Raw genomic sequence first — 27,786 nt, forward strand, 5'->3', positions numbered from 1 at the left:
TAGCGTTGCACAAGCGGCCATCAGTGTTTCAGCGTGACATTCACCGGCTTGTAGGAGCTGTGGGATCTCGGGGTCGAGCTGAAGGAGGAATAAGACCACCCTGGGTCCGACCGAGTTGTTGTCACAATGAGACTTTTAAAAGCGGGTCTGTGTTTGGCCAAAACGCATCTTTTGGCACCAGGAGGCGTCACTGTCAAGAAGGTAGAACTGGATTTGAACCGAGCTCAGTCCAGATCTGTGGAGTGGGTCGAGTATTGATCCTCTCTCTCTCTCTCTCTCGCTCTCTCTCTGTGTGTGGTTTCTCCAGGTACTCATCAACAGCTGTCGGTCATGCTCCTCCTGGGTCCCCAACGAGATGATCCGCAACATCGGTATCTCCGCTCACATCGACTCGGGGAAGACCACCCTGACCGAGCGAGTGCTCTTCTACACGGGCAGGATAGCGGAGATTCACGAGGTGAGCGGCGGGTCCCTGCATGTCCGGTGGAGGCATCATTTATCCAGGTTAACGGGTCACAATGTGCAGTACCGACCCGTCGTCTGTTCTCTCTGCAGGTGAAGGGGAAGGACGGCGTTGGAGCCACCATGGACTCCATGGAGCTGGAGAGACAGAGAGGCATCACCATCCAGTCAGCTGCTACATTCAGCATGTGGAAGAACCACAACATCAACATCATTGACACCCCAGGTACATCAGTCCCCTTATGTACCATTAGTCGAATTCACTGGATCTATGTTTTTATTTGGATCTGCATTTAACTTCTCACAATAGTAAATATCAGTCCCCCTAAACATATCTGATTTGCTTTGTCATCAAGATCCAAGATCTATTCTCTGAGAAATCAATGAAAATTTCGAGGCCATGTCTCACAATGTTAAAGAAAGTGGGGGGAAAACACCTGAATCGACCCCCTGATTCTAGATCCACATCAATATTTAATGTGTTCACATCCTTCACCAAGTTTCGTTCAAATCCGTCCATCAGTGTTAATGTAATTCTGCCAAATAACAGACAAACCAACCCTGATGAAAACATAAACCCTGAATGGACAAACATGACACAGCAGTGGCAAGCTCCAGACAACTGGATACTGCATTTCCCACAATGCAATTTGACAATATATTTTTCTTAGACTTCTCCTGCCTGGTATATGTCCGTCAATCCAAATGCCCTTAGTGTTATGAAGGCTCTCTGGTACAAATTCAAAGCCTCCAAGCCCAATGTAAGATGACCATGAGGATGACGTCACTTTGGTTAAGACCTTTAAAATCTCTTTCATTGCCACTGAAGACATAATAGGTTTCACAAATGTTAATATAACATCAGCAGTAAAATACCTTTATTTAATATATTTAAATATTGTTTACAATATTCACTTTCACATGTACCTATTAAAAAATAGAATAGTTATAAATGGGTATAATGTGACTTTAAGAAGTCAGATTTTCCACTGAATTGTATCAAATAATAAAGAGGAAGCTAGAAAATGTTGTGCAAAACAGAGTAAAGGTTGATTCTCATGTCTTTTCTGGACGGTCAGTGCCCCTGAAGTCAACCATGATGTGAGGAAACAACATTTCTACACTGTAATGAATGTGCAGTTGCTGTTAAAGCCACATTACACAGTTTAATGCTGAGTATAAACGTGCTGCGGAGACTGCCCCCAATTCTCTTCTGTTTTTTTGTCTCCTTTAATGTTTAGTTGTGACTAAGATTTCCTCAAAGAAGTTTGAAAATGCTACAGAATGTTAAAAAAGAGCAGAAGAAGTTACTTTAATGTAATAACATAAGGAAATATAGGTCCCCTCCACGCTTGTGATCAAAGTATGTTGTCGAAGAGACAAATGGGCTTTAGTACACAACCCAAAGGTCTCACTCGGTTGTGTTTACTATCTTGGATGTCTAAATGTCAACGTGCACTTCGTGCCACCCAGGTCACGTGGACTTTACCATTGAAGTGGAGCGAGCGCTGCGCGTGCTGGACGGCGCCGTGCTGGTTCTGTGCGCTGTGGGAGGCGTCCAGTGCCAGACCATGACCGTGAACAGACAGATGAAACGCTACAACGTGCCCTTCCTCACCTTCATCAACAAGCTGGACCGATCCGGGGCCAACCCCTACCGAGCCCTGCAGCAGCTGAGGTAGAACATGAGACTGAGCTGGATGCTTGGTTACACAAACACGCCTGTTGCACATCAGTTTTACACAGATCAGGGCGATAGTGTAACAGTATTAACATTAAGTAAGTAGCATGGCTCTAATCATGAGCCACGTTGTTGTCCCGCACACTCAGGAGATACAGTCCGAGTTTTTTATTTATTTATAAAGTCATCAAAAAATATCCCATATCATGATATTGCAGCAAACATCCCAGATCAGACTGAAAATCAATGTGTTTTCTCCAAATTTCAATAAATGCCATAAATTAACTTTACAAGCAACTGTGGTTTCCACATTTTTTAAATCTCTTTCCTCAGAACTAAACTGAACCAGAACGCCGCCTTTGTGAGCATCCCCATTGGCCTGGAGGGAAACATGCGCGGCATCATTGACCTGGTACAGGAGCGGAGCATGTACTTTGAAGGACCATTTGGGTAAGAGATTCTCCATTGGTTCTTTTTCCACGAAGAAATACGTTTCTCTCTCACCATAATTTAATTTTTCTGTTTATTACCATGAATGAGAGCGTTAGAAGACAGACTTTCTCTTGTTCTAGAGCAATGTGAATCCAGCTCAAACTCTGTCTTCCTCCCTGCAGTCAAAATATCCGCTATGATGAGATCCCTGCTGAATTTCGTGCCGAGGCTACAGACCGGAGGCAGGAACTGGTGGAGTGTGTGGCCAACTCTGACGAAGTGTTGGGAGAGATGTTTTTGGAGGAAAAAATTCCCACCAATGACGAATTGAAGGTTTGTGTTTTTCCAGAGCATTTGAAACCTTTGACGTATGGTTGATTCATCTTAGGTTGAATAATTGTTATGTCTGGACTTTACAAGAAAACAAGACTCAGAGTCTGGGTCTGAAATCAATAACATAGTCCAGTGTAAAGTGAGTTGGACATTAATAATAATGAATAATTTCTTACAGATAAAGAGAGAAAACAAAAGCAGCATGAAATTTACAACCTGTTAAACAAAGTGTAAAAACACTGTAGAGATTTTTTTCACTTTAAACCATAAACTTAAATCTGCAAGTGGCACTAGAGAAAATTCACTCTGCAATTTCCGTCTGCATCAGAGTGGTGGACCAAGTCACGTTGCTTGTGTTGCTAATAATATAAATTAATACATTGAGACATCCTTTAAATCTAACTTTAATCAATTTGCGTTCAAAACTAGAGGTTGGAAAAATGAACAAACAAAAGCTTTGAAAATCATTCAGAATACTATCAATTACAAACTGGGACAAGAACTCTCTGTGTTTGACTGAAGAATACAAATAAAACTTTGAAAGCATACACCAGTCCGTCAGTGTTTTGTCCCTGTGTTGTCTTGCAGGCTGCAATCCGCAGAGCCACGGTGCAGCGTCTCTTCTCCCCGGTGCTGGTGGGCACGGCTCTGAAGAACAAGGGGGTTCAGCCTCTTCTGGACGCGGTGCTGGATTACCTACCCAACCCCACTGAGGTCAAAAACTATGCTATCCTCAATGACGAGTGAGTGGGGGGGCGTCCATTTGTTTAAAGTGTCTGTTTAAATAGTAATAGTGGATGAAATTAAATCAGATTTAATTTTGACCAGTGTGTTTTTCATCATGTCAGAGATACTAATGAAACAACCAAGCTTCAAATGGACCCGTCAAGAGACGATGTAAAACCTTACGTTGGCCTGGCCTTCAAACTGGAGGTGAGAGACAAGTTCTGTCTCACGTCCTCTTGATAACTTCTTCATTTCTGCAGTTTTGTTTCTCAGCAGGAACGTCTGGTTCGCTCATGCTTTGTTGTTTCCTCTGGTTTCTGTCAACAACAGGCTGGAAGGTTTGGTCAGCTGACGTACGTGCGGGTGTACCAGGGCTGTCTGAAGAAAGGAGAGTACATCTACAACACACGCACCAGCAAAAGGGTCAGAGTTCAGAGGCTCGTGCGTCTCCACGCCGACCAGATGGAGGTGAGGTTAAACCCGGCGGACGTCAGTGGACATAGTTTTCCATCTGTGGTTTTTTAAAAGTGAAATGGCATCAAAACATGAAACGTCAAAACAGTTTGGTTCCTCTTTTTGCTTCCTGTCAAGTGTGAAGATATCAACCACATTTCCATCACACTTCAAGACACTAAATATCAACAAGACATTGTAAATGTTTATATATTTCTTAGATATACTGTAAGACGTTGATTGAGTTGTGAAGTCGTTTATCCAACTTTGGTTGAAGTTAACGTAGGGAAGCTGATGTATAAATAACTTTAAACTTACTCTCTAGTTAATTATGTCCCTTGTAGAACACTGAGATCATCTGCAGCAAGTCTATTAGAGGTTGGTAGATATCTATAGATAAGCTCTTTCAGTAAACGTCTTTAAAAGAAAACGTAAAACATATTTGCTTCAGCAGTTATAGAACTTGCACTTGGCCACACTCCTGTGCTTTTATCATTTGTATCACTTTCTTTCTTTTCAGTTTTTGTCATTTTCTTTGCTGTCATTTTAACTTGTTAGCTGTCTTAAAGTTGTCTCTCTTGTATGAATCACATTTTAACATGTTTTTACCAACATGTTTTTATCTATATTGTATGTTAAGCACTTTGAGCAGCAAAGATGCTATACAATAGTTTATTATTATTATTAAAATATATGCTTGCTTATTAAAGAAACATACGTAAACCTAAACATTGCTCACAGTTATGTTTATTGGGTAATAAGTGATGATGTCAGCAAATTGTGAACCAAAATGTTTGCTAACTTCCTGAGTTTCTCAGACTTTAGGTCGTGTTTAGTGAACTTTAGGAGTGAACTAATTCCTCAGATTATAACATAATCACGTGAAGGCATCAGCCCTGACATTAAACTCTTGTCCTTTTTATTTCCCTTCTTCCCTTTCTTTCCCGGCTGCTGAAGGATGTGGATGAAGTGTATGCAGGAGATATTTGTGCCCTTTTTGGGATCGACTGTGCCAGTGGAGACACGTTCACATCGAGGACCAGCGCTAACCTCTCAATGGTGAGAAGCTTTAATGTGTTCACCGAACAAAAGATGGGTCAAATAGTAAAAAGCTTGGGTCTGAATTTTCTGTCTTTGCTCAGTTATATAAACAGGTTCTTGTGATCATTGTTTTGTCCAACAGGAGTCCATTCACATCCCAGAGCCTGTCATTTCCATGTCGATAAAGCCGGCAGTCAAGGTAAAAAAAACGTAATTTCATCCATATGTTCTGCAAATATCTGAAACTAAAGTCAAAGTAGCATCAACGACACTTTTCTCTCTCATATCCGCACAGAACGACCTGGACAAATTCTCCAAAGGCATCAACCGGTTCACCAGAGAGGATCCGACCTTCAGAGTTCATTATGACACCGAGAGCAAAGAAACCATCATCTCCGGAATGGGCGAGCTGCATCTGGAAATCTACTCGCAGGTACCGGGTCAGACAGTGTTGAGCTTAATGATGCACAGTTAAATAATGTGAGGGTAACTCAGTCATGCTGAGTGGGTGCAGGTCATCCACAGTGTTGTTCATAGTCCCACACACACTGGCGGTATTTAGTCTGTTAAAAAACTCAACTCTGCTGGTTTTAAACCTTCCTATGAGGATTTTTTTCCATTGTCTGTCTCCATGCAGTAAAATAAATGTCAAGTCTGAATTATTGAGACTCTTGCTACTAAAATCAAGTTTAAATCAAGCTAAAACGAACAAACCTCAGAGAAATCAGACAAATATTTAAACAGTTGTTTTTCTGTAAATCTATTATACCTAACCTGTGTTTCTCTGTGGCTTTGTCTTGGTTTGTTGTTTCAGAGGATGGAGAGGGAATACAACTGTCCCTGTGTGATGGGGAAACCCAAAGTGGCTTTCAGAGAGACCATCACCGGTGCTGTACCGTAAGTCCTGATCTCCCAATACACACACATTTGTTTTGGGGTTGTCCGTCTGTCCCATTCAAGTGAACGCGGGATTTCAACAGAGCCTGAGGGAAATATTCATTGTGAAACTATTGGTCGTCAAAGGTCACTGTGAGTATAAGATATCTTGAACGTGAAATATTAAGATCGGCTTGAGGGAAATTCGGTACAAACTTTCACTTGGACTTAAAGAAGAACTGATTTGATTCTGGTGCCTGGAGGTCGAATTTCAAAGTCACAATGACCTCATGTTACTGTGAATGTGACAAATTAGCACTTCTGGCACATCTGTAACAAATCACTTTGACTCACTGATAAATTGATTTGATTTCAGTGGTCAAAGGTCAGGGTGGCTTCAATAAGGCCTATTTAGCCTCTTGACTGTGATATTTCAAGACTGCTTGAGGAAATTTCTTTAACTTTGGATCAGTTGTCACATGGACTCAAAGATAGTGTTTATGTTTCAGTTTTCAAAGGTTAATGTGACGGTGACCTTTATACGAATCTGGAATAAAAGTATGTAGAAATATGTGCACAGAAACTGCACTGGTTGGCGGAGGCATAGACCCACAGTCCGGGAATTATAGGGGGCAAGAAAGCAGGCTACAGGTCAAGCTGATGGTGAGCGCCCTCTGCTGAATTGAGGTAAACTACTGTTGATAGTGATGTGCTTCTGGTCTCTATATTCTAAATTTGAACGAGTCTTTCCAGATTGAAAATGACTTTGTACACAGCTGGAAACTGAGCAATATCATTTATAAACAGTTTATTTAAGACAAAATAGAAACAAAACTACAGAACGATGGAAGGATATCATGTCATCATCTGTGACCCCTGAAATAAGCTGAACATTTCCTTGGTGGTAGTGTGACGACTGTAGGCAGGTTAGTTGTTGTTCTGGGGGATTTCTTCATGATGACTGTGAGGAAGCTTCTCCATCTGCAGCACTTTAACTCCCTCTTGAGGAGACCAGGTGAACAGCAGCTTCCAGTGAATGATCTCCTACAACAACAGACACAAGATTATGAGACAGATTTTCACATCATAGCATTTTAACACGAGGCTCAGTGTTGATCCTCTTCTGAGATTTTTTCTGAGAAGCAAATTATCCGTTTAGTTATGTATCAATGTTTTTGATTATTTGCTTAGATATATAGTTGTCTGACTGTAGATAAATTAATAGATTTAAATATATGCTCATGATGAGAAAAGTTGTAAGATACCTGGGAGATCATATCATGCAGCAGTACGTAATAGTCAAACTTCAGCTGGTCGTTCTCAGTTTTCTGCAGGAGACAAAAACAGACATTACAGGTGAAATGTGGCACCTCTGATGCACCTGATGACCAAATGTGTTGAATAGATTGTGGAGAAGGTCTTTCTGTGCTGTCCGGCTGCATATGGACAGTGCACTTTACATTCATTGTAGATTTGCCCTTTAAAGAAAGGAGAATCTATTAATAAGAATTTATACATATGTTGAAATTAATTTAAAGTCAGACTTTTTTTAATGCCTCAGAGACAGCCAATGGCTTTAGTCCCTTGTTGTCCATCCATTCATCCTTACATACATTTTTATAGACGTCCGTCTGTCCCATTCTCAAGAATATTAAATGTCAACGCCTTGACTGAATCTCCTCAAATTTAACGTTAACTTTGACTCAAAGAAACGTACTTGATTTTGGTGGTTGCACAAATATACTGAAGTTAACAGTTACATATATTATAAGACGAGTTGTGGAAAACAATGTATGTAGACTGAAACTGCATTAACTGGCAGAGCTGCACAAGTGAAAGGGTTAGGGGTAATTTGATTTAATATGTGAATTAACGAGGTTAGCAGATAAACATTGTGAAAAATCCTGGTTCCATTGCTGTTAAAAAACAAACAATAAACCCTCTCTATCGATGGAGCGTTCAACCTACCAGCTGTGTGACGTTGGCCACCTGAGCCACGTTGTACAGTGTGTTTTCAGTGGATTCATTCAGCATGATGAAGCTGGAGGCCGCGTGGCCGAGGTTTTTGAAAGGCTCCATCTCCGGGTCGACGTGACCGTGGCTGTCTGCAAGAGGCGTTAAAATAGTTAAACATGAACCCTGAGTTTAAACCCAAAAGCTGCAGCTTCAGACAGTTGATGTGCAGTCACTGTGTTTGTGCGTTGAACCGTAGCAGCATTACGCAGAGTTTTATTTATTTTATTGTCCTCACCTGGTAAATGTTCCGACAGCTGACCTTGGTTCGTCTTGTATTTTTGGAACAAGGCCTCCTCTTCTGCTTTAGTGTCGGTTGTAGGGAGCTCCTCCAACAAGGCCTGGACCTGCGGGGGGCGCTGCTGCTCTCCCCCCGGAAACAAAACCTCTGCCGTGCAGTTCTCTGTTTTCTGGGTTAGTAAGAAAAAAAAGAATCCGGTTTGATAAGAAGGAAGCAGAGAAGAGTGCACAGAGCAAAGGGTGTGGTCCTGGTGTTACCATGGCAACCAGTGAGTCAGCGTTGCACCACACTGATCCTCATACCACTGAATGTTCTCCTTTCTGTCAGTTTGATAAATATTGTCCAAACTGGTCGTACCTGATCACTCCAAAGCCACATATCACACAACTGTGACCACAAAACATTAACTCCACCTTACAAAATACAGAAGATTACCATAAGCACAATGTGCCGGACTTGTAGCTCTTAGAAAGCTGAGGGTAAATGCAGGCAGCTAAACATAGATTTAATTTCTAACCTTATTGGAGAAAAACAGACACACAAACCCAAATAAGCACCAAAGTAAAGCTCACACTGGGTGGTCAAGTGTTTTTAATGATCTGATCCAGACAATTCCTCATCAATGGGTGTGGCTCATGATCAAGGAGCAGTATCACTCTCAAATTATCACAGATTAAAAAGGCTTATTTATGAAATCTATTTGAAGATGACATTTATTATTCAGACCTGGGGTCCAGATAAAATGCAGATGTGTACAGAACTTAGAAAGGAAAGCACAAAATATAAACATATTTATATATATATGTATATTAATGTCTCCTTAGCTGGGACTTGTTGTGTGTAGTGCAAAACCTAATATTTGATAAAACCAAGATGATCCAATTTTAAAAAAAAAAAAAAAAAAAAAATGTACTCCTAAAATTTCTTCGGACAGATTAATATTAATTAAGACCAACTATTAACTCTGGGCTTTATCTAAAATCATGATGATCGTTTTCTCAAAATGTGATTAAAAGTAAAATAAGTCAAACTTACATTGCTGATGTAGTCCTGCACCGTGATCTCCAGCTTATACTTTCTTCCAGAGTCTGCCACATCCTGAAAGAGAACAATCAGAACTTGAGATTCAGCTTTATTTTGTAATTAGATCGGTTCAGATGCTGATTAGAATAAAGTTGTGTTCATAATTTCGTTGTAAAGTTCATCTGACCTCTGCGTATCCGCTGTGGACCCTGTTCAGGAAGATCACCCTGTATGGCGAGCCGTACAGGGTGTTCAGGTAGTGTTGGACCGCCTTAGCTGCCCGCTGAGCAGGGTAGTGATTGGGGTTCAGCTCGCCGGTCGCCATCACATCCTCAAAAGCCTCCTCCGGCACCGACACGTTTTGCTGTCGTGGACAAAGAGAGAAGAAATAATGAAGAGTAGAGGAGCTTGTGTCGAGCAGGGACAGACTTTGACCCTCAGCCGGGTGGAGCTGTATGTGTTTACATAAGAAACGCCTCAGACAGAAGGAGAACTTCCATCAAAGTGGAAAAGGAAACTAACGTAGATGGTGAAGAGTTGAGCAGCTCAGAAATGGGAATAGTAAACAACAGAGAGTCTGATCTTGCCTGTAACAGAACGGCTGAGGCTCCCTGACAGTTATTTGTCAGGTGGAAAGTTTGATGTGTTCCTTGTTCTGAGTCAGCTGCTCCTCCTGCAACAGGAAGGATTACTTCCTACTTCCTGGACGTGACAGCTCTATGGGGACGGCCCCTCTTTAAAGAGACAGAGCTCATTTCTTATACATTGCCTGCTTTACAGAACACGTAGCAATGCAGGAGAATAACCATCTGAAAATGTTTTGAGCCGAATGGATTGATAGGTCTGATCTGCAGCAACCATTTTCAATGTTTTGCAATTCAATTATTTAAATTCAATTCCTTGTCAAGAGTTTAATGTATTCGTTTTTCAGACACTGTTCATTTAACTTTACAAAACAAAATGATGTTCTAGTATAGGCATTTCTTATAATGTGTTTTGTTGTTATATAGACCTATGCAGTAGGTGCCAAATTTAAAAATAAAATGGCCCAAAAAAGCTGATTCCTCAATTGTCTGAATAAAACCTAGGGCCCGACAGTCCCTTAAATATGCTTGATTTCTCCTATTAATGTCTCTGGATAATTTGTGGTTTACTGTCGAGTATTGTTTTTTTGTTATCTTGCTTACAAACAAACATTAACCTCCTTGGCAGAGGCTATTACCTGTATTCCTTTTTTATCTTACCAAACACAAATAAATGGGCTCAAAAGTGACACATTATGTCACCCTGCTTCAATTAATGGATATTTGATTTCTTTTCCTGTAGGTTTGACTTCACCCATAAGAAGCAGAGTGGTGGCTCTGGACAGTACGGTAAAGTGATCGGGGTCCTGGAGCCTCTGGAGCCAGAACATTTCACCAAGCTGGAATTTGACGACCAGACCGTCGGCACCAACGTCCCCAAGCAGCTTGTGCCTGCCGTCGAAAAGGTGTGTGCAAATTTGACTCACTTTAATGTGGTCACATTCACCTATGTAGATGTGAAATGACCTATTTATGTAACCACACCTGTATTTTAAATCTGTTTTTTCATCTTCTCTTGGCATTGTTGCCTCATTTCATCCCATCATGCTGCAGGGCTTCAGGGAGGCGTGTGAGAAGGGACCCCTGAGCGGCCACAAGATCTCAGGAGTCCGATTCCTCCTCGAGGACGGAGCTCATCACATGGTCGACTCCAATGAGATCTCCTTCATCCGCGCAGGAGAGGGCGCTGTAAAGCAAGGTGCGCCTTCAGTTTCTTGAGAGTAGACCTGTTGTCATTTTATTTAAAGGTCCAGTGTGTAAGATTTAGGTGAAAAATGCAATATTAAAGAATCCTAGTGATGTTTTCACTCGCATTTTTCATCTTAATTGTAGGAATTGCGGTTTTCTTTACCCTAGAATGAACCCTTTATATTTAAAACACTTTATATTTACATCGGGAGCGGGTCCTCTCTGCGAAGGCTGCCATGTCTTTTACCTTAGCCCAAACTAAACACCTTTGGAGTTTATGACAACTGAAGGGGACCACAGGTTCTTTCATGTTTGGAAGGGGAGGGTGAGGGATACTCAGCTGCCTCCTGCAACTTCACCACTAGATGTCACCAAATCCTACACACTGAAACTTTTAATTTCGTGGTTTTCTTCACCTGTATTATCGTCGGTATATTCTAATGTTTCATTCAATCTGGTCTCCACAGCGATGGAGAAGGCCACCACGACCATCCTGGAGCCGATCATGTCTGTGGAAGTAGTCGCACCTCAGGAGTTTCAGGGAGTAGTGATTTCTGGTGTAAACCGTCGTCATGGTGTCATCACAGGACAGGACGGGACGGAGGGATACTTCACTCTGTACGCTGATGTGAGTCCAGTTTGTCCAGTTCACAGGCACCAACTGTCCTCGGTCTTTATCATCCTTCACCAGCAGTTTGTACCTGATTAACTTTGGCCTGGTTCTCTCAACAGATTCCACTGAACGACATGTTTGGCTACGCGACAGAACTACGCTCCTCCACTGAAGTGAGTTCAACTTTCATGTCTTTGATCCAGTTAGTTCACATCGTAATTTATGGAGGGCATGAAATAGGCTGTGTGTCCTTTGTCATCACCTACGTGTGCTGCGTCTACCTTTACTTGACTTTGTAGACTGACATGCATCTGATTATGGTTTAGTTTAGTGAAGAGTATAACGAGAACTGTGTGTTCAAGCTTTTTCAAAAACAAAATCAGAAAATACTTAATAGTAATTTCACATCAATCTTACAGCTGCTGGATTTAAGCAGCTGTGTGAGGACACAGGGAGATTGTACTGAGAAGTCTGACGTCTTCTTCTATCATTGTTTATCCAGGGGAAAGGCGAGTACACCATGGACTTCAGCAGATACCAGCCCTGCCTGCCGGCCACACAAGAAGAGCTCGTCCACAAATACTTAGAGGCCACAGGACAGCTGCCTGCCAAGAAGAACAAGTGGAAGAACTGAAAACTCTCTGTTCGTTCAGTTGGACTTTTGACACCCATCCCGTCTTTAGACACATTATCTGCCCAGCATCAAGCGAGACTTGACACTATGGCTCTAATCAGTGGAGCCAAACAAAACTGTGACATTTTACGGTTTGTTTTGCAGTTAAAGACAAAGTCCCCCCTGATAATTGACCCCTGTGAAACCCAAAATGTATTTATTACTTGTAATTGAGCACAGTTTGCCCCCCCCCCCACTCTGCAGTCCATTGTTAAGGTGGTGATTGTTGAGGAAAGCTCAGTGTCAACGTGAGCTTGTAATGGCTTTTGTACAATGTACAGAATGGTTCCGATGTAGTAATACGTGCAGATAAAGATAAATATCCTTCTTTTAAAGTGTAGTTTTGTTTTCTGTGCAGATTAGACGTTAGTGGAAAACATTAATTAAGCAGCATCCTGACTTTAACTGCAGATTCCTCACATGTGCAATGCAAGTGATAAGATCCAAAACACATTAGAAACCAAAACCTGCAAAAAGGAAAACACAGCCACCCACTAAGACCAGTCGGGTATCAGTGCGTCATTTCCTTCTCACCTGTCCAGCAATCTCCATTTCCTCTGAAGTCTCTGGGAAACTGGTGGAATGAGCCAACCCATTATCCGCTGTGGAAGCTTCAGGTCTGATCGTCACATTAGGGCTCCCAGTTACCCCCATTAGCAAAGCCAGAAATACAATTATTGTCAAACCCATCGTAGTACGCAGTAAAACAAACGCTTGAGGAAAATAAATCTTCCTTCTGTGAGAGAATCCGAGCGAGGAAATGTCCTCCCGTCAGCGTGGCGTTATATAAAGAGGAGGAGGAGGAGGAGGGGCAGCAGTGAGGAAAGATCCTGTTGCTGTTTTCCTGCCACAATCTGTTTATTTCCTTTTTATTCATCGCTTAGCAAAACAATGCGACTCACTCAAGCTGTCAGGCTCCAAGTAAAGGAACAGTTCTCTCATTCCAGCTGCTGCTCATGACGCAGGACGAGTTAATGTGTGAACCTGATGAGCTGCAGCCTCGCTCTGACTCCACATTGTGTTTCTGAAGCCTCATGAACACGTCCTGGGAATTTTAATTAGCTAAAACACAGATTCTTCAAAAGTCAAGACCCAAAAGAAGAACAGGACTCAGAAGAGCGCCATGGCTGAACCAGCTTACACATGACTGGCAGGTTCCTAACTTGGAATGCATTTATGAGGAAAAGAAAGTCACAGGACAAGACGGCAGCTAAAAAAAAGTAAAAGACGATTCCCACACCGGATTTGCCACGTTCTCCAATCTGCTTAAATTCTTCATGCACTGAAAACAAGATCATATTTTTTTTCATCCTGTTTTATAAAGTTTGTGAACAATGTGTGTTTGATTAAAAAAAATTATATTACCAATGGAAACAAAACGTTTATCTTAGTGTTTTACAAAACGATCCCTCCACAGGGTCAAATAAGAACAACTGGATCTTGCAGTGACATTGTTTTGTCAACTATCCCCCCCCCCCCCGTTTAGCTCAGTTGATAAGTGATGAGAGGAAGAGGAAACTGCAGAGAGAGAGACTGAGTGCCCTGGGACTCTTCAAACTGCTGATGAGGTGGATAACACTTTCACAGATATGGTGGATGTTGTTTTGCAGAGCGCTGACTGAGTCTATTCTGCTCTAGTGTTCCTGTTAAAGAACTTTACCTCCATTCTGAATGATTGTCGGAAATGAATCCTTACTTCACTGTTGATTACTGTGGAAATTATTTTCACTGTCGCGGTTTCTCAAGGTCTGAAGTGAAATGTATAAACATCAGGTTTTGTCGAAGCAAAGTCCAAAACCCCAAGAGTGGTGACACTAATTGTTTTTCAGCCCCTGTCTCAATGCTCACTAAGACTAAACAATTAACTGATTAAGGTTAGCGTTGGCCTCGTAAGTCTGGAAATAGATTGTAATCATAAATTGTCATGTATTTCTCCTAATAAATGGAGAAAAGTAAGTTGGGTGAACTTTATTGACACTTAACATGTTATAAAATCACAATTCACTGAAAAACAGGGGAACACTTCAGTCATTCTACTGTTTACAATATTCTGTAACACACGATGGATGTACTTTGTGTAGAAAGCACTTATTGGAAGACACCTTTAAGACAAAGAGCACATCTCGGTCAACTTCCTTCTCCTCTTCTTCACATGAGGCAGTGGCTGGAAAGCTGTTTCAAGTTGAGCATCACCATCACATTTTTGTTTACATCCGTCACTGTCATCCTGCCGCTGCCCATTCCTCGGCAGGTTATCGATAAGCTCGTACAGGGTGAAGATGCTGAAGCAGATTTCTTCGTAGGCCGTTCTGGCTCCACACTCGAACAGGCAGGCGAAGGCCACAGCGGGCGGTGCTCCAGGTGAGGGGGGCAGCTCCAGATAGGCCAGGTCGGAGTAGGCGCTGGGGCCCTCGTAGATCACCCAGGGACCCCGCCAGCTGTCTGGGTCACGGGGGAACAGGCTGAGGAACACGCCCAGATCCTTGCGTGCAGTGGTCCATGTTGGGTGGGAGTACACCACCCAGGTGGGGGTGAGGAAATCTGGGGGAGTCACGTGAGAAGGTGATAAAGTGCTGCTGGAGACAGAGGCGATGTCAGGGGTGGAGGGGATAGTTTGATTGGAGCTGGTCGTGCAGGATGTCCAGTGTCTGGAGCGGTGTGTATGTTGGTGTGAGTGTTGGTCAAGACCTTGGCCCATGTGTAACGGGGCAGGAAACCCAATAATGCTGCCATGACAGCCATTTCGAGGCTCCACCAGCCGCTGCACCAGCTGCCCCTCCTGAAACACAGCCCCGTCATCCAGACTGAGGGCCTGCACCCGGTAGCCGAGAGGGCTGCGAGCGTTGCAGTACAACACGTTGGTCCCGTCCTCCTCGTCCACAGACACCATCTGACACTCCACGCTCTCCGGGCCTGGCACCGCCTCGCCAAATCGCCAGGTTCTCCCATGGGTGTCGCTGTGGAAGCAGAAGGCGTGGGGGGTGGTCTGGCACAGTTGTCCGAAACACTCCTTGCACTCGATGTGGTAAGCGTAGGCGGGAATGAGGAGGCGGCCGGACTTCAGCTGGATACCGTGGCCAGGGCCGAGAGCAAAGGTCGCCCATTCTGCAAGAGAGGAAGGAAGGAAGGAAGGAAAAGGGCGAAGATGCAGTTTTTGGGTCAAATCTTTGTGAATGGTTATGATGATCTTAGAGGAAAAAGCTTAAACCTCAACAGATTTAATTACATTATATAAAAGTTTGAAACTGAGAATCATTGTTTGTTTTTGTTATTTTAGAACGAGTCCTTTATATCTTCACTAAAGGCAGATTCTCTTCTAGGGATTCGGAAATGTTGCACAGTCATGATACCTGAAGGCCGCCATAGGTTCTTATACACACATAGAAAGTTGGGGTGAGGGGAGGGGTATTCACTTGGTTGCCATCTGCCACCTCACTCAAATTCTATCTGGATCTTTAACAAAAAGTGCCATGTTTTCACTTTTGGGATATTTCCATCTTAAAATTGCAGTGGACGTCTGTTTAAGGTTGAACGTCTTCTTCTCTGACCTTTGATGGTGTCTCCTATGACTCTCTTGGTCAGGTCGGTGACGGTCGTCCAGGTGTCTCCGTCATCATTGCTGGAGATGTAGCAGAGCCGGGTCACGTTCTTGCCGGTCACCAGCTGATGAGCCTCCGAGGTGTGGCCCAGGACGGCGATGAAGAACAAGTAGAGGGTCCCTGTGAACTCATCGTACACCGGGCACGGGTTCATGGACCGGTGGCCCGCCAGGTAAGCAGAGCCCAGGACACGCATGTCCTCCCACTGCAGCAGGGAAAGTAAAATGTAGTAGACAGTATAGTGGAGGAGATACAGAGAGATGATTAATAAATAATGTGGGACATGAACAAAACAGGTTTTACAAATGATACAATCGACTTCCAATCCAAGCTCTCCAGTCTCTAATCCTTCTTCCTTCATTTATTTTGACTTTAAACAAACCAACACAACATGATCTAAAATAATGTCAAAGGCTGTTTCCCATTCATTTTTTATGTTCGTTTGCTGAGACAAAAATGAGACCCTATCCCACCCCACAATTGCTAATAGATCAAATACTAAGCCCAAAATATTTTAATTAGAATCTTCATTCCGATCAGAAGTTAAAAGAATATACACCAGCTCACTAATATATTTAAATATAATTTGCAATGAACCCAAAAAACGTGCTTTGGCTTTTGACTGAGTTGAGCTGCAGCAGATCGATCTGATCCTCAAGTAAGCGCCACCAACCTCCACATAATTCCTGTAGAAAGTGCCTTTCCTCATGACGAGCAGGTGAGCCTGGGCGTCTGACGGGCTGAGTCGCTCCTCACAAAAGGCCAGGAAGGACCTGGAGTGGGACAGGTAGAGCAGCGCCGGCACTCTGTACGTCACCCCGTTCGGCTCCTTGTGGAAAAGCACAGACCTCGCTGGGAAATAGGGCGACTTCATGCTCCCTGATGTGTGGACGTTATCGCTCCCACTCGTCTGGAGAGAAGAAGCGAGAGCAGAGGTCCCTCGTTGGAAAATATCAAAGGTTCACAATTGTTTCAAACCTGTCTTAGAATAATAATAATCAGATACAATCGACATTCAGGCCAGTAAGGTCATTTTCTAACATCACTGTTGAGCATGAACGAACGTAAAAGAACGCGCTCATTGAACACGTTCACTTCTATGAGAACGATGAAATTAACGCAACTCAATGCCAAATAATGAATTTGAACGGTAAACACGTTCATATTGTAGCGTCCTCCCGTATAGACAACAGGAAACCTCTCTGTATGTGTAACTTTATTAAAGTCCAGCGAACACAACACGCTTCTTGTTCGTAACTCCGACACTCCTATCACCCGCCACTGTATTCTTCGCTCCCCTTCCTCATACTCCAACTCATCAGCCAATGAGAGCCTGGCATCCCACAAAACCCCTACAGCCATTGGCCTAGAACTCTCACGTGCCCCACTCCTACCTGTTCACTATCCCTCGGGACATTTCAATACTTTCTCCTCATATCAGGAGAGACGCTGTCTAAATCGAGTGCTTTTACCATGTCGTTGCTCAGTGCCCGAAAAATGTCCGTGATTAAGCCTAACCGAAACCAACTAACTCGACTTCGCACTACGTTACCCATCACTCATGGCACACATATGCAGACCAAACAAGCAACGTATTCCAAATGTCTTCTTCTCTGGCCAGTGTCTCGGCTCCGAACCACACAACTTAGAAGGAAGCTTCAATGATCAGAGATCTGTTGAGCCGTATAGTTAATGAATCTCGAATCTTCTCTCAAAAACTGCCCCCCCCCCCCCCCACTGGGTTATTCTCTAACAATAGGTTTCATCCAGTATCTAAAAGCCCAAAATATAAAAGTAACTTTTAAGTAAGGCTGTCAAATATATGTAGTAAAGTAGAAAATATTTTCTCTGAAGTGATAATCAAAGGCAGCATAAAAAGACACCAACACACTCACGATAATTTGTCCATCGTCTTATCGTGCTTAGTTCAATATGGACACCATCTGCCGAAGTGGCCTAGTCGGTAAAGCGTTCGCTCTTTAAAAGAGGACCCGGCGCGCGCAATTCCTGCAGAATGTGCGCAGTGGGCTTCTGCGCAGAATGTGCGCAATGGGCGTCTGCGCAGTAGACTTCTGCGCAGGATCTGCGCAATGGGCTTCTGCGCAGAATGTTCCCCCATTTCATTTAATTTAAAAAATATATATATTTCTTTTAATTAAATGTTTTTATATTTAATTTTATATTTACATTTTTTTATATTACATATAGAGATGGAGATGTTTCTTTACTTGGAATGCAGCCACTTCATTTCTCGGATCTACAGCAGGAGCAACACTCGCATCACCTCTAGGTGACCCGTCACTTCTCCTTATAAACACACTTTTAGCGTATTTTCCCACAATACCCTGGTGCACTACGTCACACACTACAACGTTCCTTAAAGGGGCAGGCCATACCTGCGACCAACAGCTCTGGGTCTCATATACAGATGGCAAGAGAAAGCAGAGACGCAGACTCAGCAACTACATCCGAGATCCGATGCACCTTATTATTATCTGAGGGATTTTTACACAATGTCTGAAAAACATTCCGACAATAAAGGCAAGGGGTAGTGATGGATAAGGTTTTCTTTAACAAGTCTTTCATTCTCAGTTTCCACCTTAAAACTATGAAATGAGCTGAACTATGAACTAGTTCAGAATTTAAATGGTGAACTATGAACGTGAACTATTCATGTTTACTTGTATGAACTGAACATTGAACTAGTTCATGAGAGGTGTGAACTTTCACAACACTGTCTAACATGTTCAGTGTCACTGCAGCTCAGCAAGTCAACACTGTCTGAGGAGAACTAAGTCCTATAATAAGGACCTAATCATGAAAAGATAAATCAGTGAAAATTATTTATTAACTATAAATAAATAAGAACGTTGACATAAATATATAGTATCGACATATGTGTGAAGGTTGGACTGGAAAATATAAAAGCAGCATTGCAGGGAGGGCAATAAGTGCTGAAATAAATAGGTATAAAGTGTTAGTATCGGTAATGTAGTAAGTTATGTATGGGAATAAAAAAGATTACATCAGGGTTACAGATAACAAGATTATACCACAAATCAAAATATGATTAAATCTCTATAAAAATGAAAACAGTAAGTATCTGTGCAACAAGCTGAAGTAAAACATTTGCCCTGTATTGTAATATAGAACAAAAGCTTTTTGAAAACTGTACATGAATGTCTATATGATTCGTCCAAATGCTGTAGGCATTAGGGGGTATTACACTAATGCCTACAGCATTAGTGTAATATGCTGTCGGCATTAGACATTACATGTCTAATGTTTAATTAGACATCTGGAAAAAGTCCAGTTTCAGAAGAAGTTATTTCATCTGTGACTAATGTGGATTCTGTTTGTCATCTCAACCGTTACAGCAGCGTTCACACAGTTTATCTGCCTGTTTTACATTTTCAATCTGCTCAGACTGAAAATGTAAAACAGGCTTCCCTAAATATGAATACAAATCCGAAAAAGATGCCACATACCTCAAGCGTCGGACATTACATGAGAAACCAAGCATGAGTATGAAGAAAACGCTTGTGAGAGGAGAAGCTGTGGAACTGACAAAAAGGGTTCACTCTGAATCGACCACAAACTGTGAAATAAAAAGCTGACAAATTTACACCCACAGCTCATCAGTGTGTCATCATCTGCTTCATAAGATGTTCTCCCTGTTTAACAACATTACATATGGAAGATATAATACTCAGGTTATGAGCAGAAAAAGGTAAATGGCTGCAGGGTACTTACACGACAACGCTCTGTGTGAATGGCTGCTGCTTTGTGAGGACAGTGTATGTGTCAGCACTTGAATTTTGGGTTGACACAGTGTGTGTGTGTGTGTGTGTGTGTGTGTGTGTGTGTTTGTGTGTGTGTGTGTGTGCGTGCGTGCGTGCATGTGTTTGGGGTTGAGGGGTTTGAAAGCTATGGCCTCTCTCTTCTCTCCATCCTCTATTTACTGCAGCAGTATGGCACCCTGCTCACTGACCCAGAAATGGACCACACTCATCACATCTACAGCTTTGGATGAATCAGATGAGAGCAGCCATTGTGGAGGTGAAGGCCGAACGAGGACACAGAGTGAACAATGACTCGATGATGTGTCCTCGCTTTGTTATCGTCCTTGCAATACGGCTGCAGCTTGTATTTCACTCTGATTCATCTGTAGATTCTTCAAATGGGCCCAAATACTAATAATACTAACCCTAACCCTACTCACTGGGTGTACATACATTATGTTTTATGGGATAAGAAACATTATTTGAGGCTAAAACAATTACAAACTATACCTTTGTAATAATAGTTAAAAACTATTCAGATATGTTATGAGTGACAGATTTTTGCCAAAGGCTCATTAGGTATTGAGCAACTAAAGGTGGCTCTTTGACATTTTATTTTCTCTATGCATTGATAGGGAATTTTTTTATCATCTATATACGAGTTATACCTTGGTTATAGATCTGAATTTGTAAATGTTTACTGGTAAGTATGAAATTACTTTGATCCAGATGTCCTGCACCCAATTTCGAGATGTGTTCAAATGGGATTTTCTAATTGGAGCCTGATCATTAAGCGGTATTAACTTTATTATTACATATATGATTTTATTAGTAAACTCATTTAGAGGCTACTGTGTTGAGGAGAATCATGTCCACCACTTTGACTGACTAGTTGAGGTAAATGGTAAAGAAATCCGCTATTCTTCGTTGGAAAAATATATTTTAATGCTTCCTGAAAAAAATTGCCTGTCAGACTCCACTCTGGGAAATGTCTATCTTAAATTGTGACGTAATCACCCAGCGCCTCAGCTCCACATGTCTTCCTGCTGAAGTTTATGCTGTTCTGGTTAAGGTAGATTCTTTCTTTGGTTGTTACATAATCGATAATGACACAGGACCGATATAGATTATTGATAATCTGTACATCAACACGTTGGTCAGCGCAGCCTGAGCTACAGCTAAACATGAAGCTGTCTGTTAGCTCTTAGGCTAACGAGCTAGCCTAAGAGCTAACTGTGTTTAATCTGGTTTCACGTTTGTTTTCTTCCTCTGCTTCCTTAGCACTAACTCTGGATACTTGGCCATTCATATGTAAACTAATGTTTACATATGAACATGTTTTTGAGTTTATTCCTATTTAAAGACATAGAATGTACGTTTTAACTTATCAATATTCCTTTTCACACCATTATGCTTATTTTCTCTGTAGTAATAATTTTTTACCTTCATCCATGTTGATCATCTCCTTGTTAACTCAAATTTGAAGGAGTCACCATGGCCAGGCAGTGGTCTGAGGGCCACTCCACCCCCATCCTGTGTGTTGGAGCTTCTCCGGGTCCTGAAGGCCTCCTCGCTTCAGGCTCCGAGGGCGGAGAGGTGACCGTGTGGAGCCAGGAAGGGACCATCATCGGCAGACTCACCCTCCCCGGGGAAGAGGACAGCACGAGTGTCGTGTTCTCACCTGCGACCCCGGGTCAGCTGTACGTGTCTCACGGAGATGCTGTGAGCGTCCTCGACCCCAGGAACCTGAGGGGCCCCGTGGAGGAGTTTCAGGGTGCGGGCGAAGAGGAGATCAATGCTTTAGCTCTAAATGACACCGGCTCAGCCCTGGCGGTGGCCGATGACTCCGGGGCAGTGCGGGTGCTGGAGCTTCCTGGGGGAAAAGTGTCCAGGACTCTTCGCAGACACACCAACATCTGCTCGTCTGTGGCTTTCAGGCCTCACAGACCCAACAACCTTCTGTCTGCTGGACTGGACATGCAGGTGAGGGAGAGGAGAGTTGTAAAGAATTCATGTCCTAAACTTCTGTTCCATTTCTCCCCTTAATACGTTTAACGTCTGTTGCTTCAGGTGATGCTGTGGGGTCTGCAGAAGACCCGCCCTCTGTGGACACTCAGCCTTCAGGACATAGCGGAGGACGAAGACGATCACCAGCAGCGTCCTGGTCAGCTCTTTAACCCACCACTGGCTCACTGCGTCTCAGTGGCGAGCTGTGGGAACATTGTGGGCTGTGCAGCAGAGGACGGTCGGGTTCACCTGATGCGGATCGGCAGCGGCTCTAAATTGGAGCAGCAGGGCGCAGTGAAAGCTCACAGCCAGGGAGCCTCACAAGCCCACTTTGTTAATTTACCCTCCCATCCATACTGGCTCGTCACCGGGGGGAATGACGGCCTCGTCGCCCTGTGGGACCTCAGTAAGCACCCAGTCGTGGCTCCAGAGGAAAAAGCCAAACCTAGAGTGGCCCAACGCAGGAAGGGTAAGAACAAGACAAAGAGGAAAGAACCGTCGCAGGACCAAGCAGAGACGCCACTGAAGGCTGAAGCAGAGAAGGAAGAAGCGGAAGTGGAGGAAGAAGCTGCAGAGGATGTGACCGACGACAAGTCTGGGCCCAAACTGAGCATCAGTCACGGGGACAAGGTGAACTGGCTGTGCCCTGTGGTGCTGAGAGGAGAACACTGTGTGGTTGTAGCTGATCAGAGCTGCAGTCTGACTGTCTACCCTCTGTCTCATCTTTAGAGTCGTGCACTTTACACCATGTTCCTAAAGCTCTTGTTTTGGTCATGGCTTTGCTTTAGTCTTAGTTTAAATGCTTGTTTGTTAGTTCTTTTGTCAGATTGCACAATCCTGTGTGTTGCTGTTAGGACCCGCCACTCAGCTGCTGCACGATTTGTCTGGTCTATTATATGTGGCTTCTAATTGAGATGTGTGGATCTTTCTCTCCTTTAAGTCTGAACTGAGGGCAAAAAAACAAGGTCTGAACCATAGACTGTATATAAAAATGTTCCAATCTAGAAATTAAGCCAAAATATCCTGGACATAAACTGTGAATTAGTGGATAGAAGATATAGCTGCTGTAGCGAGGTCCCATCGATACAGACTCAAACATCACAAGTTAGTTTCACCCCATTTTCATAGCATTAAATAACTAATTAAAGCAAAGTTTAACATTTATCAAACCATCTTTGAGAAAAAAAATGTTAACCTGTATTTTGATTTCTTAGTTTAGTCCCATCACTTTATATGAAGGAGCCAGGGTTTGTGACCAATACGAAAGCCAGCCACCAGTGGGCGACCAAGATGCTTTGGCCTCACTGTTGTTTAGCCGACATGTGGTTAATCTTTATATACAGTCTATGAATTAAACTGTGCAGAACCAGTATTGTAAGTAGATGTTTACAGCAGAGATCAAACCCCACAAACACACCATTTAACTTAATGTGTAATCATTTTAATGCCATCTTCACTTGTTTGATTTGGCTCAGTGTGTGGTCCTATAAAAATGTCTTTGAAATGTACTTTGTCTGAAACTGGAGTTTTTTTATTTTTCTTTAATGTTGATGGTCTGTGAAAATACCACATTAGATGAAAAGAAATCTGCTTTTCATGTTTTACCAAGTCTGTTGTGTTTCATAGAATTAAAAGGACGTGTTCCACTCCTGACCGGGTGCCAGGCAGAAAATAAAGAAGAGTGAAGTGAAAGATATTTGAAAACACAGATCACACAGCAACACTTTTTAATTGCTCTGAGGAACAGTGGTGCAGTTTTTGAAATGAATGTGACGCAGCATCTTGTGAACTGACAGCCCGCAAATCCCTCATCTAATTATGCTAAAGCCATGAAATCTTTTTCTGTACATGAGTAAATTGTTTTTGCTGCCTAAGAATCTTTACTGGCTGAATCTGTTTACTGTTAAACAGTTGAACAAGTCTCTGACTGTGTAACACTACAGCACCATGGATTTGTCTAAACTGACAGTGGAACTTTTTCTTATGTCACCATCAAGCATCAAAAATATATTGTCTGTTTTTTAAAACACGCTCAACAACTACAGACATTTCATTCTTTTATGACTCGACAGATTCATACATTCATTGCAAATTCTTCCACACAAGTAAACCATCATTCTCCTTCAAACAAGCCAAAAACTTTTCTTTTAAGAACACTAGAAAAAAGGCACAACTCTGAATGTTCAAATTGATGAATAAATGCAATTCACACCTGTTTTCAAAGGTCATGTGAGCAGAGACAGTTAGAAAATGCTAAATAAACTACGATACTTTCTTTGAACTGCAAAGCACAAATGTATTTTCTCAAAATCCTTTTAAGCTAATTCAGATAAAGTGTTTTAAATATAATTGTTCACAGTAAGATTTGTATTGAAGAAGCACTGCAGAGCATCCTGACGCACAGCTCCGAGCTTTCAGTCTTTTTTGGTGTTTTCTCACTGAATATATCTCAAATGTTCTTCTAACTTTAATGTCATGTAAGGATAGGACCATGTTGGACTCCTGTCAGACCTCCACCGAGATGGATTTGTCCCTCTTGATTATTGAGGTGACAGTGGACACGGGGGTGATCAGATCTTAGGTCTGTGCCTCAGAGGATGTTGAGTTACTCGTTTTACAGCTTAGCCAGGCTTTTCTCCAAGTTCTGGATGTCTGCCTCCCCCTCTTCACCCTTGGTACCGCGGGCGCTGCACTCCAGGAACTCCACCTTCACGGGCAACTGGCTGAACTCAAAGTCCTTGCCCTTCTTTCCCAGATACATGCTGCCACCAATGGAGCCATCCTGAGCACTGAGGGCTGCTGAGCGAGTCACCCGCAAGGTGTTCCTGTGGGAAGATGAGACAGTGATGAGCGTCTGGATGGATTATAAATCTACAAGGTGACTGTTAACTACGGGATTTAACATATTTGTCACAGGGGATATTACTCATTCTATGATGTTTTAATATGTATTTAATAGCTTTGCAGGAGCTTTATCAAGTCCTCACCAGCAGCGTGTTACAAGCTGGAGGTGTGGTGTTTGAAACAAGGAACCAGGTTAACCAGGTACACCCTATAAAACATAACAGATAGCAGTGCATTGTACTCACAGTTCCTTTTCCAGCTGCTGCTGAATCAGTTTAGCTGATTTTGCCATGGTGATATCTACAGAACAAAGACATCAGTGAATGAACAAGTAGTTTCAGCTGCAGGGTGAAACGTTATTGTGTTCGAGAAAGGGCTTCTTCACCTTGTTTGTTGCATGCCACCAGGATGGCTGGACCATTTCTGGAGATCACAGAATCTGTCAACAGGACGTACAGGAACTCTGCCACATCCCTCACCTCCTTCTGGAAGATGGCGCTGTCCACTACAAACACGATTGCTCTGAAGAGATAGATGACAAGATACAAATATTTAGATATACAGTACAATAGCAGTCAAACTGGGCAAGAAACTTAAGCAGCAGCTACTATTATAATTTAATAGTATTAAATTATAATAGTAGCTGCCAGGGTAGGGAGAATCCTCTTGGATTTTTGATCTGTCCAAAAATCCAAGAGGATTCTCCCTACCCTGTCTAGTGCCCCTGAGCAAGGCACCTTACTCCCCCAACATCTGCTCCCCGGGAGCTGTACATGGTCGCTCACTGCTCTGTGTGTCCTTCACCAGATGGGTCAAAAGCAGAGGTTAAATTTCCATACCTACATGAGTGTGCCTGTGCATGTGTTTGGGACAAATAAATGCATCTTAATCTTAATAGAGAGTTACCCTCGAAGTGCAACATTATCTCAAATTACAGAGACAGTGGATATCCATTATCTTTCCCACGGTCAGTACAACGAGATAAACTATGACCGGGGTGATTGTAGACTTTCGTAGACATTTATCGGTTCCAAGTGGGTTTGTTGTTTTATTACGTCGAGCTTATATCTAATATATTGTTGAGAGAGAACTTCAACAAAAGAAACATCATAGACTATGTTTGCTGCCAGAAAAATTCTCATCAAAAAAGGTATTTGAAAGCTGGACGGTAGCAAACCAAACTAGATTTACATTAACGTTAACATAATTAAGAATTACCTAAACAAATTCAAGCGCTAGTGTGTATTTATATTTACATATTTCAAACTTTTTCAGGCCTTAAAGTCAGTAGTGAACTTTGCAGATGCGCTTAATGTTTGATGATTCCACATTGTCAAATATAAGAATTGGCTTCATTCACTCGTCTTGACTTTTGAACCATTACCTCAGACATCGGATGAGAATATGGAATCTGGGAGAGTGTAGTGGTATATTGTCACTGCTTTCTGAGGTTTTAACTGAACACACAATCATAAGAAGTCAACACATTAGTGGATATTTGTTTCTGGTTTTCCTGTTCTCACCTGGCTGCAGACTTGAACTTCTCCAGGTACTGAGGGCGAAGACTGTCATGTCCCGGCAGGTCTATGAGAGTCCAGGTGCTGGCCTGAACATATGGGAGGGAGACAGGGGACAACTGTCAACCAGGCATCTCGTGAAAGAAAGGGATGAAGAACAATGGAGGACTCACCCTGTCGTTTTTAGCTTTGTACGGAGCACTGCTGTCAGTGATGGAGGTCTGTGTCCGCTTGAAGTTGCCTGACAGCAGCTGCGGACACACGAAAAGCACAGAAGCATCAGTCTCACACAGTCTGGCACCAGCAGGTCGTCCCGTCACACACAACGTGGCGGGTTAGCAGCAGGGACTCACCCGGCTGAAGAGCAGCGTCTTCCCGGACTCGCACAGTCCGACCAGCAGCACCGCGCTGCGCACAGTCTTACTGCTCAGGAAGTACTTCAGAAACACTGACGGGAGAAAACACAGAGGTGTGTCACTGACTCGTGTTCACATGAATCCTAAACCACTGTCGTCTGTTGGCAAAACGCTTCAGTTTGAATGAGTTCCGCAGAGAAAGCTGTGCCACTGACAGTTAAGCTAGCAGGTAGCTTCCTCGCTAGCTAGCTCACTCAAAGGTTTTGAGGCGCTTATTCCCTTATAACACAAAAACCATTACACAATAACAAAGCTGAACGTCCCGGTTACACAACAGCATCTCTCTGCAGTAACACTTTGTAGCCGAGGGCAGGCTACCGCTGTTGGGCCTAAGCTAACATTAGCATGCTAACTTACCACAGGTGATGACAACAACCGCCAGGGCGACGATCAGCGCGATGAGGAGAACCGGGTCCTGCTCCTCCAGCTGCTGCCGCAGAGACTCCATGTAGGGCTCGAACGGGTTGTCGGCCATTTCCATTTCCACGTCTGCCTTCTCTCCCATGTTTCCCCCGGTGCTGTCTGATCCCATATGCCCGAGTAAAGCTAATCGCTGCCCTGCTACCAGAGTGGGACACGTCTCCTTGTGTATGCCGGCTGCACAGAGGGTGTGGAGTCAACAGGGGGCGCTGCCGATCAGCACGTGTCCAGTTTATTCCCTCTGTTGTGGTTGAGTTTTGGAAACGGTCGAAACAAAACCAGGAAAAAACACGTTCATATAATTTGATTCTGTTTCATTCTACGTTTAGGAGCTGGACAGTTGCTTGACTTGTTAAGTTTAATGTACAAATCTAAGATCTGGCTCATACAACCAAAAGAATGAGGGAAAAAGCAATCAATCAAATTTATTTTGTATAGCCCATATTCACAAATCACAACTTGGCAAGTCCAATTACTGCTTTCCATCCATTTTTTACTTTTGTTTTGGTAGAAATGGTTTCCATATGTGATATTGCTATATGCAATAAACATTTCAGACACTGGTTGCCAAAGCGTTTTGAAGTTCAAGGCAAATTATAGTTCAAAACAAAATAATATTTAGTTTTTTCATACTTTTCATCCATTTCTTTTTACTTTTTTGGTGACAATGGGCTTCAATATGTAATATATATATATTTGGTAAAACCATCTGACATTGAAACTGGAAGTAAACAAAAGCACGCACGTTCAAACTTGATAAACACTACAGGCGCAGGAGAGAAGTGACCTGGTGATTTTCTTCTGATGAAAATGAACAGACACCAGGTTATGTTTATTTAAACATTATGTCATGTTCATTGTT

At 42.8% G+C, this 27,786-nt stretch overlaps 5 protein-coding genes across 7 annotated transcripts; 2 read left to right on the forward strand and 3 right to left on the reverse strand.

The window, feature by feature from the left end:
* Positions 1-10: 10 nt before the first annotated feature.
* Positions 11-12,674, forward strand: gfm1 (G elongation factor, mitochondrial 1). The gene is made up of 18 exons (XM_062386643.1): positions 11-201; positions 308-457; positions 556-688; positions 1,936-2,140; positions 2,477-2,593; positions 2,758-2,908; positions 3,497-3,651; positions 3,757-3,841; positions 3,965-4,102; positions 5,045-5,146; positions 5,271-5,327; positions 5,424-5,561; positions 5,943-6,025; positions 10,608-10,770; positions 10,919-11,063; positions 11,521-11,681; positions 11,786-11,839; positions 12,169-12,674. Exons 1-18 carry the CDS (start codon positions 127-129, stop codon positions 12,298-12,300), a joined length of 2,244 nt encoding a protein of 747 aa, XP_062242627.1. The 5' UTR covers positions 11-126; the 3' UTR covers positions 12,301-12,674.
* lxn (latexin) lies at positions 6,796-13,116 on the reverse strand. Of its 3 annotated transcripts, none has more exons than XM_062386646.1 (7): positions 12,874-13,116; positions 9,469-9,645; positions 9,294-9,356; positions 8,256-8,427; positions 7,973-8,109; positions 7,270-7,332; positions 6,796-7,048 (listed from the first exon to the last, which is right to left on the reverse strand). In XM_062386646.1, exons 1-7 carry the CDS (start codon positions 13,027-13,029, stop codon positions 6,932-6,934), a joined length of 885 nt encoding a protein of 294 aa, XP_062242630.1. In that variant the 5' UTR covers positions 13,030-13,116; the 3' UTR covers positions 6,796-6,931. The 3 variants fall into 3 exon arrangements, with proteins under 3 accessions (XP_062242630.1, XP_062242631.1, XP_062242632.1); XM_062386647.1 differs by lacking the exon at positions 12,874-13,116 and adding an exon at positions 9,869-10,005; XM_062386648.1 differs by lacking the exon at positions 12,874-13,116 and adding an exon at positions 9,804-9,980.
* A 1,176-nt stretch (positions 13,117-14,292) lies between these two features.
* Positions 14,293-17,948, reverse strand: neu4 (sialidase 4). Its single transcript, XM_062386644.1, has 4 exons — positions 17,834-17,948; positions 16,612-16,848; positions 15,888-16,143; positions 14,293-15,444 (listed from the first exon to the last, which is right to left on the reverse strand). The coding sequence occupies exons 2-4, from the start codon at positions 16,810-16,812 to the stop codon at positions 14,444-14,446; spliced, it is 1,458 nt and encodes a 485-aa protein (XP_062242628.1). The 5' UTR covers positions 16,813-16,848; positions 17,834-17,948; the 3' UTR covers positions 14,293-14,443.
* A 2,774-nt stretch (positions 17,949-20,722) lies between these two features.
* wdr53 (WD repeat domain 53) lies at positions 20,723-23,380 on the forward strand. The gene is made up of 3 exons (XM_062386645.1): positions 20,723-20,792; positions 21,207-21,703; positions 21,791-23,380. The coding sequence occupies exons 2-3, from the start codon at positions 21,215-21,217 to the stop codon at positions 22,454-22,456; spliced, it is 1,155 nt and encodes a 384-aa protein (XP_062242629.1). The 5' UTR covers positions 20,723-20,792; positions 21,207-21,214; the 3' UTR covers positions 22,457-23,380.
* A 391-nt stretch (positions 23,381-23,771) lies between these two features.
* On the reverse strand, positions 23,772-27,121 carry srprb (SRP receptor subunit beta). Its single transcript, XM_062386650.1, has 7 exons — positions 26,862-27,121; positions 26,442-26,536; positions 26,262-26,339; positions 26,095-26,177; positions 24,957-25,093; positions 24,817-24,871; positions 23,772-24,552 (listed from the first exon to the last, which is right to left on the reverse strand). Exons 1-7 carry the CDS (start codon positions 27,034-27,036, stop codon positions 24,342-24,344), a joined length of 834 nt encoding a protein of 277 aa, XP_062242634.1. The 5' UTR covers positions 27,037-27,121; the 3' UTR covers positions 23,772-24,341.
* Between the last annotated feature and the right edge of the window lie 665 nt (positions 27,122-27,786).

Source organism: Platichthys flesus, chromosome 4 (genome assembly GCF_949316205.1).
Source record: "Platichthys flesus chromosome 4, fPlaFle2.1, whole genome shotgun sequence".
NCBI classification, from domain to species: domain Eukaryota; kingdom Metazoa; phylum Chordata; class Actinopteri; order Pleuronectiformes; family Pleuronectidae; genus Platichthys; species Platichthys flesus.